The sequence below is a fragment of the Cricetulus griseus genome (genome assembly GCF_003668045.3).
Source record: "Cricetulus griseus strain 17A/GY chromosome 1 unlocalized genomic scaffold, alternate assembly CriGri-PICRH-1.0 chr1_0, whole genome shotgun sequence".
NCBI classification, from domain to species: Eukaryota; Metazoa; Chordata; class Mammalia; order Rodentia; family Cricetidae; genus Cricetulus; species Cricetulus griseus.
This window is the reverse complement of record NW_023276806.1, coordinates 92,428,656-92,442,354: the sequence shown is the minus strand read 5'-3', so window position 1 is coordinate 92,442,354 and position 13,699 is coordinate 92,428,656. Positions and strand designations below refer to the sequence as shown.

The following is a 13,699-nucleotide window of genomic DNA, read 5'->3' as shown; positions in this document are numbered from 1 at the left end:
AGTGCTAATACTGTGATCCTCTACATTTTCTGGCATAATGCTTATGCTCATGAGAAATGCTACAGTCTTGTAGCCAGAAGGTTGCTGTGGTGGCATAGATATGCAAAGGCATGACATAGAAGCCCAGTCTTTCTTCTGTCACTCCTCCACTCCACCAGCTATGTTTCATGTCCCTTAGGTCCCTGAAGCCCTCTCATCCTTAGTAGCTGGAGTCTATCCCTGGACTGATACTCATCTGCATATAGCCAGGGAACTTTGCTAACCAGGTCGGCTTGAAGTTTTTAGTTGTTTGGATGCTTGGCTTTCCCTCTTCGTGGTTGTTTATGGTGAGATGAAGCATGCATCATCAATATTCCAGCCTCCCCCTCATTTGTCTCTCCTAATTTCTCACTGGCCATTTGATAACAAAGCCCAATAGGATTGCCTGACAAAGGAATCATAGTCGACATTCTGACCACCTAACAGTGGAGTTAAGTGTGGACTTTGTAACAGCTGCTCTCGGAGTCCAGTGGTTGTTTCCCTTTGTGGGTTTGAAACTCAGTACTAGAGTGTCAAGGCTTCTTTAAGGAAACTCTGGCACTCTTGGAGTTGTTGACACATTCAGGTGAATTTTGAGTGATTTCTTCCTTCCTTCCTTCCTTCCTTCCTTCCTTCCTTCCTTCCTTCCTTCCTTCCTTCCTTCCTTCCTTCCTTTCTGAGGTTTTCCTCTCCTATTTAAGTTAAAATGATTTGAAAGCATCTGCTAGTAAAACTTGGGAACAGAGCTTTAAGGTTTAAGTAGTCCGTTGCTTACATCATTGTGATATGGTTGGTATGTTTCTCTTGGGTCATTAGGTTGCCCCCAATGATGAAGCTGTGGTGACATTGTTATGTGAATGGGCTGTGAGCTGCAAAAGATCTGGCAAGCACCGGGCCATGGCTGTGGCAAAACTCTTGGAGAAAAGACAAGCAGAGATTGAGGCAGAGGTAGGTCCAGTTTTCTCTCTACTTATGCATGATGTAATTTAAAGTACTGTGCTGCAGAAGGTAGCTTCTCTCTTATCTGTATTATATCAGCTTTCTTTGTCTTGAGAAAGGAGTAGGAGGGATATGTCATCTTCTCAAGACGTATAATAGGATCTAAGTAGACACTACCAATAATTTGTGTTCCAGAATAATTAAGAACTGTATCTGTTAAATTTAAATTTTAGTATCTGACCAGAACAAAGGAACCCAGTTTTGTGACACTGAGATTCATAAAATACAAATAAACACATGTAAATTGTATACAATCTAAACCAACTTAATGACATTTTTGAAGCTACATCATGTGCTAGCAGACTTGGAAATATTTTCTATAGACAGGATTTTTGAGATCATCAATTTGAATTATTTTTGAGAATATGATTTATTTCTATATAGAATCCTTAAAACCCCAGACACCTAAAATGAAAACCATAGCCAACATTTGTCAGCATTAGCTACTAATAAGGGGAATTTTCTGATTTTTTTTTTTTCGAGACAGGGTTTCTCTGTGGCTTTGAAGGCTGTTCTGGAACTAGCTCTTGTAGACCAAGCTGGTCTCAAACTCACAGAGATTCACCTGCCTCTGCCTCTGCTGGGACTAAAGGCGTGTGTCACCACCGCCCAGCTTTTAAGGGGAATTTTCTAAGTGAACTCCCTCCCTCCCTCCCTCCCTCCCTCCCTCCCCCTCCCTCCCTCCCTCCCTCCCCTCCTCCTCTCCTCCCTCCTCCTCTCCCTCCTCTCCCTCCTCTCCCTCCTCTCCCTCCTCTCCCTCCTCTCCCTCCTCTCCCTCCTCTCCCTCCTCTCCCTCCTCTCCCTCCTCTCCCTCCCTCCCTCTTTGTTTTGTTTTTCTAGACAGGTTTTCTCTGTGTAGCCCTGGCTGTCTTTGAATTTGCTCTGTAGACCAGTCTGGCCTCAACTTCAGAGTTATACCCTCCTCTGCCTCCCAGTGCTGGGGTTGAAGTTGTGCCCTCCTCCACAGCCAGGTTGAGTGAACATTCTTAATGTAAATGTTAGCCCAGTGGCCACAGGGAATGTGTATGATCTGGGAGACCCTTGGCCTGCCTAACCTTGCTGGCTCTGGCCTCCCATTCTGTGTGCTTCCCCTTTGTTCTCCCCCCTCCTTTACACAGATCTCAGAGTAGACTTTTAGAAGTGTAAATGGGTCAGATCATAGTTCTCCCTTCCCTAAGGTAGTCAGAGATTTCTAAGAACCACAGAGCTTCTCATTGCTTGCCCTTCCCATCTTTCCTATAACATCTGGTACCCACTGTCCTCTGGGCTACAGTTCTCACCCTGAACTTGGCTGTCTGTCCCTGTACTGGATACAATTACTTTTATTTTGGGGCCTTTGCTCAGACTGTCCCATCTGGGCAGCAAATTCTGCTCCTGAACATTTTCATGCCTACGGTCTGTCTTCAGAGCACTCCTATTTCATTAAGCATCTTCCTGTGGGGCATCCTTAGGTTACATGTCATCTCCTAGGTGATGGAAACTCTGCCATCACCATGTGATCATACCCGTGCCTTGCTGCTCTTACCCACATCACTAAGTAGATGATGTGCTCTCCCCTGTCAGAAGGTGAGTTTGACAACAGTGACCTTGTCCGTCTTGGTCAGGGTTCTGTGTTATGCCTCTCAAATTGTGGTGTGAATGGATGAACATCCACCTGGCTCTCCATAGGGCTGCTAGTTGCTTCCTGTGAAGCTATGGGAAATGAAATAGGAAGAGCATTTTCTCAGATGTCTTCTCTCCTATTGCTAGGGCTATGCTCATCAAAAACAAGAGAGCATGTTGCTGAAATTGGGACTTGAAGATACTGTTCAGCTGTGAGCAAATGACTTTTGTACAGAGTATAAACAGGAAAAGCCTTTCTTCCACGTATTATAAACAGACTGTCCTATGGTAGCTATAGTGACTAACTAGACCTCACCAACTTAAGACTCATTTCTCACTTATTTGTGGCTCTTTCGAGGTTGTTTCTTCTTTTCTATACCAGTTTACTCTTCTCTATGTATTTTATTTTTATTTATTTAAAGATTTATTTATTCATTATTCATTATAACATTATGAAGTATTCTGCTTTCATGTATGCCTGCAGGCCAGAAGAGGGCAGCCGATCTCTGAGCCACCATGTAGTTGCTGGGAATTGAACTCAGGACCTTTGGAAGAGCAGGCAGTGCTCTTAAGTGCCAAGCCATCTCTCCAGCCCCTCTCTGTATTTTATAATGCACGCACGTGTGTGTACATGTATAGCATGCCGAAGAGGTTCACAGCAGTTTCAAAGTCGAAGTAAACCAAACCTGTGTCTAAACACATATTTCTTAGAGATGGCTAATATAATTTTTCCTATTATTATTGGCATCATTAACATTTGACCTTTGAAAATAGAGAATATTTGAATAACTAGTATTTTAATATAATATTCTTAATAATCCAATTTACAGACTAAAGCATCAAAATAGGAAAGGTCAAAGAAATGTCAAAAAGAATAGAAATGATGATTCTGGTTACTTCTAAACAGTTTAATCTCCTACTTAGTAAATTGTAGTAAAGAGCAATGACAATAACTTTTCTAGATGTGTTTCACAAGCTTCGGAGAGTCCCAGAGGTCATAGGAAATGCTTGTGTTGAAGTGTGATAAATAAGCAAAAGAATGTTTTTGGAAGAATTGCTTGCTTCTTCAGTTGACAGCTCCTAACACACATTCTGCACGCATCTTCCTAACGTAAACACAACACAAAGTAATCAGAGTCAGAACCGTGTGCCAGAGATGCCAGAGGGGAAAAAAAAACATGATTAGACACGAACCTAAGCTGTTTCCAGCAGTTTTGCATGGGAGTAAGGGAGATTTAAATTGTACTGTCTTATATTTCAGTGGGGTAATGTTAATAGTGAAAAGTTTACTGTGCAGTACAGAGCAGAAAAACAGTTTACATAGGTCATGTTCTCTGGGGTATGCTCTGAATCAGCTGAGCTGTTGTGGAGAGGTTCCCTCTATTAGAAATGATACTCTGTGTGACACGTGGTCTTCAGATGGTGCTGAAATATCAGTTACTCCATTGTCTGAGAGTTCAGATGTTTATAGGAGCTGGCAAATCATTACCTCTTATTACTGCACCCTTGCTCTGACCCACTGTGCTTGTTTTTAACCTGTAGAGATGTGGCGACTCAGAAGTACTGGACGAGAAAGAGTCAATCTCTTCAGCCTCCCTTGCTGGATCTAGTTTGCCTGTTTTCCAGAATGTTTTGCTAAGATTTTTAGATACACAGGCACCATCACTGTGTAAGTAAAGAAGGCATTTTGCTTTTAGATGAGGGATTTCCCCTCCCTCCCTTCCTCCCTCCCCTCCTCCCCTCTTTATCAGCCAAGCCTTCTCTTATTGCATCTTATCTAAAGTTCTTGGCATGGAATATAATCTGTTTTACTAAGAAAATGTAATTTTTTTTCCATTGGGTCAGTTTAGTCATTTTAAAATCAATGAAGTATCAAAAAACTTTAAAATGTAAAAGTTAAGTGTCCTCATACTCTCATATTTGGTGCACTAGTTTGTTTCTCTCTCTCTCTCTCTCTCTCTCTCTCTCTCTCTCTCTCTCTCTCTCTCTCTCTCTCTCTTTCTTCTTTTATTTTCCCTGAGTCTCTTACAAAACAGAGGAATTCGGGTGCTGTGATACTTAACCATGCACTATGATGATAATATTTTTCTTTTGGAGCGGCTTTCTAATCTGGTTTTCTCTTACATTTAAGAAAGGAGGAAAATAAATCAGCAGTATTTTATAAACTTACAGCTTACAAGGAGCTGGCTGATGATGGGTATGGCCATGGCTTCGCCAGTCTCCTTGGGATGTTTCCATCACCTACCTTGTTGTTGGGAAGTTGAGAGTTTGTGGAATTAACAGCCACCTATTAGGAGTATTATGAATGGAAAGGTCTTGAAAAGTTATTGGGTGAATAGTGTTAGCTTGCCCATAATTATTCTGAGATTTCCACATGAGAACACCACATAGCAGAAATCTTAAAGAAGATAGAGAAGAACACAAAAGTGGCAGAGTGAGAAGTGATAGGTATAGGAGGGAAGGGAGAAGTTTGTGGAAAAGAGATAAAATAGCAAACTAAATACACAGTATTATGGCTCTTAAGGAGGGACCTTGGTTTTACTGATCTTTAGGACAAGGCAAGGCTTTCCTTAAATTATCTGGAGGCCTTATGGCCTTGGGCAGTGGTTCTTAATGCTGCAACCCTTTACTGTACAGTTCATGTGGTGACCCACAACCATAAGATTATTTTGTTGCTACTTCATAACTGTAATTTTGCTCCTGTTATAAATAGTAATGTAAATATCCGATATGCAGGATGTCTGATATGTGACCCCTCCCAAAGGGGTCTCCAACCACAGGTCTGGTCTTGAGCAAAGCAAGTATTGGAGTCATCCAGATGGTTTGAATGTCGGAAACAGGAAGAGGAGACAGTAGAAGATACCCCTGATAGAAGAAAGCCAGCAGCAGGAGTTGGCAGCTATAAATTACCTTGGGTCCACAGTTCCGAATTTGCTGCCTCCACCCACTGCAGTTGTCTTTGGGGAGGATGTCTTCTATCCTTTGCCTCTTCTGGGTCACATTTTCTGTCTGAGAGACCTGTTCAGTTTCCCTGAGAAGAGGCTGCTTGTCACTGAGTGTGTGAGGGGACACTTAGGTAGCATGTTCAGGGAGCAGAGCACATCAGCTTTTGAATGAGTTTATTTATTTATTTATTTTTGGCTGGTGTTTATAAAAATGATGGTGCCAGGAATTTAGCTTTGCAGCTTTAGTTGTACATTTGTCTAAGCTTATCCAAAAGGTATGATATTAAGCTTTTTAGAATGTGGTTACAATACTGAATATCATAATATGAGCTATACTGATGGCTTATGGCTTGAAGAAAAAAAAGATTGTTGAGCTGCCTACTGGCCTGTGCCTGCCCTTTGATCCCATCCTTTTCTTTACAGTGAGACAGCGTCTGTTACTGTTGTCATTGTTGTGAGGAGATGCCTGACAAAAGCAGCTTAAGGAAAGGGTTATTTTCACTTGAGGGCATAGTCCATCATGGTGGGGAACTCTTGGCTCCAGATGCTTGAGGTGTCTGGGCATCCTTCACCCACACTCAGGAGGCAGAGGGCAAAGCTTGATGGTGGTTAGCTCATTTTCTTTTTATTCAGTCCAAGGTCTTAGCCAAATGCAATGGTGCTACCCACATTAGGGGCTACCTACATTAGGGGCTTCCCACTTTATCACAATCTGGAAATTCCCTCACAGACAGGCTCAGAGCATTTTTTACCTAATGATGTTAAACCTCAATTAGTTTATAGTCAAGACCAGCCATAATAGGACTCCCCAACCCCACCCTGCCTCCTTAGCATTTAAAACTGTTAAGTCTTATTTGAAATAGTACACATACATACTCCAAGTCCTCTTACTATATTTAAAGAGAGTCACAAATTGTTTTAGTGGTAAAAGAGAAAACAGTCCAGCCATGCTTTGACTTGCATTATGAAGTACAGGGTCATTTATTTTTCAGGAACCACTATCGTTAAACTTGAAATTGTGTTTAACAAACAGGATCCATATTTTCGGGTATAACTGTGCAATAAAAGTCTGTCTATCAGGCCTAGAGACAAGGCACTTCCTGCTCTACAGAGGATCCAGGCTCAGTTCCCAGCATGCTTTAAAGGGAGCTGGCAGCCATCTGCAACTCCGCTCCAGGGCACCCTACCCTTCTTCTCACCTCTGAGGATAACAGCATACAAATAAACTTGGGGAACATGCACACACTCCTAAAAAGAAACTAATCTGCCTATCAGTGCTTTACAAATGTTAGTGCCTCAGCAAACGTTTGAATAAAACTTTTAAAATAGAACTTACTAATTTTTCTTTGACACCTTTATATATGTAAATAATGAACTCTGGTTACACTTATTGTCTTAGTTAGGGTTTCTCTTGTAACAAAATACCATGACCAAAAAGTAAGTTGGGGAGGAAAGGGTTTATTTAGTTTATACTTCCACATTGCTGTTCATCACCAAAGGAAGTCAGGACAGGAACTCAAGGAGGGGAGGATCTTGGAGACAGGAACTGATGAAGAGGCCATGGAAGGGTACTGCTTATTGGCTTGCTCCCCATGGCTTGCTCAGCCTGCTTTCTTATGGAAGAACCCAGTTGATCTTATATAGAGGCATTGTCTCAATTGAGGCTTCTTCCCCTCTGATGACTCTAGCTTGTGTCAAGTTTACATAAAACCAAATAGTAAACTGACCCTTTGTTAGCTTGACACACAAACATCACTATTAACTTACAATCTTTTCTTTCTTATTCATTCCCAAGATCTTACCTTAAAAGCTCCACAGTCTTCACAAATTCGAACACATTAAAATTTCAGTCCCTTTAAAATAGCCAATCTCTTTTAAAATCCAGTCTTTTAAAATTCAAATTCTCTCAACTGTGGGCTCAGTAAAAATAAAAAGATAAATCAAATACTTCCTTCCTCCAAGAGGAAAAACTCAGAACACAGTCCACAACCAAATCAAAGCAAAACCAAACTGTAATTGCCCAGGGTCTGGGATCCACACATGATCTTCTGGACTCCTCCAAAGGGCCTGGGTCACCTCTCTGGCTCAGCCCTCTGCAGCACACACAGCTTGTCTTCAAGGCTCTGGCTGGCTCTATTCCACTGCTGCTGCTATGTTTGGTAGTCATCCCATGGTACTGGAATCTCCAAAATCCTGGAGTTCCTTTTTGCAACGGGGCTGTACTTTCACTAATAGCCTCTCATAGGGTCTCCATAGTGCCAAGCCACAACTTCTCTGCATGACTCCTTCAGTCCTGGGCCTTCAACTACCACTAAGGCTGCACCTTCACAAATGACCTGGCCTGGCCTCACCTCTCACATTGCCAGGTTTCAGCTGCTCTCCCTGACCTCTTCATGCCCTCAAAACCAGTACTATCTGGGTAGCTCTTAACACTACCACACTACCTATTTCAGCTGGCGTTGCAAGGTTTAACCTTGGCCGCCTCTGGAACACAGCCTCTGTGTCCTCCCAGGAAACACTTCTGAGACTGTTTCACCCCAGCAATGCTGGTCTGTTCTTTTTTTTTTTTTTTTTTCCAGAGACAGAGTTTCTCTGTGTAGCTTTGGAGCCTATCCTGGCCCCTTGCTTTGGAGACCAGGCTGGCCTCGAACTCACAGAGATCCGCCTGCCTCTGCCTCCCGAGTGCTGGGATTAAAGGCGTTCGCCACCAACGCCCAGCTTGCTGGTCTGTTCTTAATCACTGCTAATTTCTCAGCCTTAGCCAACCAGCATTGAGTGTCCCAGTAATGGAGGGGGGGTTTCACTTTAGTAGTTCTGGCATCTTGTTAATCACAGCTGATTCTTCAGCCCCAGCTAACCAGAATGACAGAATCTTGATTTAAAATAGCAAATGTCCCTGATAGAGTCTTTAAATTTTCCTCTGAAACTTCCTAGGCCTCCATTTTTTCCATTTCTCTCAGCATTATTATCTTCCAAGCTCTGAAAGAGCATACTACTGAGCTTTCAACACTGCTAACATTTTTCTAGCCCAAAGTTCCTAAGTTCTTCCATAATCTTCCCCTAAACATGATCAGGTCTGTCATAGCAATACCCTCCACTCCTGGAACCAAATTTTCTTAGGGTTTCTAATATTGGTAACAAAACACCATGCCCAGAAAGCAGATTTGGGAGGAAAGGGTTTATTTAACTTACACTTCCATGTTGTAGTTCATCACTAAAGGAAGTCAGGACAGCAACTCAAGTAGGACAGGAACCTAGAGGTAGGAGCTGATGCAGAGGCTATGGAGGGGTGCTGCTTACTGGCTTTCTCTTCATGGCTTACTCAGCCTGCTTTCTTATAGAACCCAGGACCACCAGCCCAGGGATGGCACCACCCACAATGGGCTGGGACCTCCCCTGTTGATCACTAATTAAGAAAATGCCTTACAGCTGAATTTTAATTAATTTTTTATTCTCTCATACATTCCATCCCAACCTCAGTTTCCACTCCCCCGACTCCTCCTATTCCCTTTCTACATCTCCCCTCTACCCAAGATCCATTCCTCCTCCTTTTCCTTAAAAACAAACAAACAAACAAACAAACAAAAAACCCCAAAACAAACAGACCTTTAAGGGATATTAACTGGACATGACATAACAAATTATAAGAGTTGGTAGGAACCCTAATATCAAGGCTGGATGACTCAAACCCAGTAGGAGGAAAGGGTCCTAAGAGTCAGAGATTCCCACCACTCCCACTATCAGGAGTTCCTGCACAAGAGCATAAAGCTACACAACCATAAAGTATGTGCAGAGGACCTAGCTCAGACCCACACAGAGTCTGTGATTGCTGTTCCAGTCTCTGTGAGCCCCTGTGAGCCATCCTTAGTTGATTTTGTGGGCTGTGGTCTCATGGTGTCCTCAAGCCCTCTGGCTCCTACAGTCCTTCCACCCCCTCTTTTATGGGTTCCCCTGGCTCCACCTAGTGCTTGGCTGTGTGTCTCTGCATCTACTCCCATCAGTTGCTCGATGATGACTCTCTGTTGACAATTGGGTTAGGCTTTGATCTATGAGTATAGTAGAATATCATTAGGAATAATGTCGTTGATTTGGGGGGGCGGGCGGCGGTCATGTTTATTCCTTTCCTGGGTCTCTAGGCTGTCCAACCTTTGGTTCCTGGCCAACCAGGAAGTGCCAGGCATGGGCTCCCTCTTGTGACATGGGCCTTAAGTTGGACCAGTTGTTGGCCACTCCCACAAAGTTCTGCACCACTGATACCCCAGCACATCTTGCAGACAGGGCAGATACAACTGGATCGTTTGGAGGCTCCTTTGTTTCTGGTTGCTGTTCTTGCTGTGTTAAATTGGCATAAAAAGAGCTGATCTATCTCTACCACCCCTGTCATCTTTTGTACTTTTCTTAAAGAAACATCAATAAAAGTATAAAAGTTAGTGAAAATGTTCTAAAACCTTGATGTTTTTGGAGGGGGGTGGGAGTGGCTGGTCAAGGACTTTCTGATTGAATTTGTTTCTAACCTTAGCGGACCCAAACAGTGAATGCGAGAAGGTAGAATTTGTGAACTTGGTGCTGCTCTTCTGTGAGTTTATCCGCCATGACGTCTTCTCCCATGATGCATACATGTGCACCCTCATCTCAAGAGGAGATTTGTCAGTCAGTGCCTCGGCTGGGCTGCGGTCACCAGTAGGAGAGAATGCAGATGAACACTATTCCAAGGACCATGATATGAAGATGGAGGTATACCCCTGGGGATGATGTCCATACCACATCCCAAAGTAAATTCCACTGGGGGAGTCAGTTGCAGATAGGCTATTTGGTGATGGAAAGGCAACTGGATTTTAGTTACTTTCTCTCTACAAAGTTTATTTCCCCTCCAATCACAAGGGACATTTGGAATATGTGTCTTCTGGAATTTTCTATGTTGTATAGTTAATGAAAAGATGTGACTGACCACAATTTTATTTTCATGAGATTAAAGTGATATGCTTTCAGTTTTAGATGTGTGTAGCTTGAAATTTGCTTTGAATTTTGTGCCTCATGGGTGAAATTTTTTTAATATCACACTCCTTTGACATTCATTCTAAGGAGTGTCTCCATACACCACTCTTCTCCATATAAAGAGGGAATCCCTCATTCTTAATAACACATATTTTCTTTGCAAAGTTTAATCTCTTTCTAAAACAGAGACTAGAGTTGATCTTTGCAGCAATTTATGCTATGGGTACAACTGTATGCCTTTCTGTCAGGTTCTGATATTTTAGACATTGTCCCAATACTTAAAATTTCAAGATAAAATGATTTAGGTAACAAAGAGAAACAGTGGAAAATGATGAGACTCAGAGAGTAGTCAAAAATACAACTTTATTTCAGTTATTTAAAATGAATTTACCAGATAGTCTTATGATATGTTTAAGGTTGTGGCTATTATTTGTTTGTTTTTTAAAGCATCTCATGTTCTACTTAGATCTTTAAGTATTTTTTTTTTCTATTGGAAATAGCCCAATGAAAGTAATTGTGTCCAGTTTGTTTTAAGTTACAAAGCTTGACTCCTTCTTTAAAACATCATGGAAGTTAAAGCTTTGTCTTCACAGGGGGACAAAGTGTGACTTTTAAACCCAATCCATGCCTTCAAGTTTCCTTTAACTTCATTTAGGGAAGTAGACAGTGGCAGTGATAGATAGGATGTTGAAAAATTTACTGTCATGTTTCAATTTCCATTTCTTAAAATACAAAGTTTACAACATGGCTTTCTTTTTTCTGGCAATTACCAGGAACACAGTATTATGGCGCACATGGGCCTTGGCTCAGGAACCACTAACATTTTTGATGAAGTAGACAAGAGTGACTTTAAAAGTGACTTTGGTTCTGAGTTTCCAGTAGGTTCAACCTTTGATTCTCATTGACAGTTAACTCACCAACTCCCACCCCAACTTGTCTCCATCTTTTTATTTCTTGCCTCATGTATTGGAATGACTCACACATGTGATGTAAATGTCATCCACCCTAAGTCACAGTGTTCTTCTGTAGTTGTTTCTTCTCAAGCCATCCTCACTCCTGAGTTGCATTGCCTCCTTTGTAAACTAAACAGAGCTGACTGGCTTTGACACTTTTATTTTGGGATCATCATCTCTGAGTAGTGTGGGGATGTAGTGTCATTATGATAATTTATGTATCCAGTTTCTAAAGAATAGCATTATGCTTAATTCATTTTTCTACTGTCTCTCAGTATGGTGTGTTTTTCATGAATCTTGTTATTTTTGTTTGCTTGTACATTTAAAAATATTTACCTATGGATTAATCTTATTAAGTATTATTAAGCATGTGTTTTTGGAGGAAATGCAACTCTTTGAGGATAATACTTTTAAGTTTGCTAACATGGCCAGTCCTCTTATTGGTTTGGCCACTCCCTCCCCGTCCCCTCCCCATGTGTTTTTCATTTTCCCATTTTCTCAAGGTGGGGATATTTATAGATTTTTTTGTGATTTAATTTTGCAAACATTAATAAAGTTCCTGTGTATCTTTTTGATCAGCTGTTTTGTAGAAATGTTATTCTGTGAGCATCTTGTATTTGAAGTCCTGGCATGTGGCACAATGGTGTGGTAGTTTTGCTCTCTTCATTGATGTCTGATATTTGTTTTACATGACATAGATTTTCTCTCCCATGCCTGGAGAGTCCTGTGAGAATGCCCACCCTTCCCTGAGCAGAGGAATGTCAGTTAATGGCGAGAAACTTCTGAAGAGAGAAAAACCAAGGGAACTAATTTTTCCATCAAACTATGACCTCCTCCGCCACCTGCAGTACGCCACCCACTTTCCTATACCTCTGGTAAGTCATGGCTCCATCAGTGTGGGCCATGGTGATCTCATTCTATGGCTATCAGATTAGCTACCTGCTCGTCTGCTCACACATGCTGTCAGGTCAAAATGTGCGCCAGTGCTTTGATGGTTATTATTTGGATTATATGGCCTGTGTACAGATATAGATTGGATGTTATGGTGTGATTATTAGTGACTAGCTACATTTAATAGAATTCCCTGTATTAATATCCTTTTACTAAAAGGATTTGAGTCACCAAAAGTAATGTCTAAATATGTTTCCTACTTTAATTTTAAAGTCAATTGTTGGTTATTTTTTCTTTTTTTTAACTTGTATTGTTTGGCTATACTTTTGGCATGTTACAGGTGAGTAAGAATTTTGGGGCCAGTGAAGCAATTGGGTGAAAACCTAAGTGTCCACTAAAAGGCAAGCTTTTGACATTCCTGTGCCCCTTCCATTCTCAAAGTGAAGACAGGGGAGAAGGACCAGTGCCACTGAGAAGTCTGACTTGATTACAGAGGCTGTGGGTAGGTGGGCTTGGCTTTGGACTTGGTAGGTTTAAAGTTTGGGTATCAGTGAGAAGATCGTGGCAGGGATCTTAGTGTTGAAGTCTTAAGTAGTGATGTGTTTATCCCAAAGAAAATGTTAGTAATGAGCATTAGGCTAAGAGCTGAGACTTTTTAATTCTTGGGCAAACTGTTTCCTGCATGCTGTGCTTTGGACACATGGAAGTTTTGAGCAGTAAGCTGCGGATTTTCTTTCTTTCTTTTTTTTTTTTTTTAAGACTTATGTATGTATTATGAATACAGTGTTCTGCCTGCATGTATGTCTGCAGGCCAGAAGAGGGCACCAGATCTCATTATGAGATGGCTGTGAGCCACCATGTGGTTGCTGGGAACTGAACTCAGGACCTCTGGAAGAGCAGCCAGTGCTATTTACCGCTGAGCCATCTCTCCAGCCCCCAGCTGAGGATTTTGTTAAAGCTAAGTATAACTGATATTTTGAAACATCCTCCAAAATGAGTCAAACTCACTAAGTCCATGTTTTTTGTCTTATGTCAATTAAAACACTCTGTTTGTGTCCTTGTACTATGTTTAATCTTTACAAAATTCTTTCTTGTTCATCTCAGAATATTATCAATAATTTTCTATGTTTTTTTTTCTGTCTCCAATTTTCAACAGCAGAGTAATCTGGCAGTTCATTTGTGGTAATGGAGATATTGGCTTTATATATTACAGATGTTTCTGACTCAAGGATAAGCTATCATGCCTTAGGGTTTTTTTTTTTTTTTTAAAATATTAAGTGTAAACCTGGCAGTTGT

The 13,699-nt window shown here is 41.5% G+C and overlaps 1 protein-coding gene across 1 annotated transcript in view; it reads left to right on the top strand.

The window, feature by feature from the left end:
* Med12l (mediator complex subunit 12L) overlaps positions 1–13,699 on the top strand; it is a 320,970-nt gene that overhangs the window by 82,218 nt on the left and 225,053 nt on the right. The window contains exons 11-15 of the mRNA XM_027391634.2: positions 835–966; positions 4,162–4,288; positions 10,084–10,298; positions 11,333–11,437; positions 12,211–12,387. Of these exons, the coding sequence (XP_027247435.2) occupies positions 835–966; positions 4,162–4,288; positions 10,084–10,298; positions 11,333–11,437; positions 12,211–12,387 (756 nt within the window). The remainder of the gene's footprint in view (positions 1–834; positions 967–4,161; positions 4,289–10,083; positions 10,299–11,332; positions 11,438–12,210; positions 12,388–13,699) is intronic.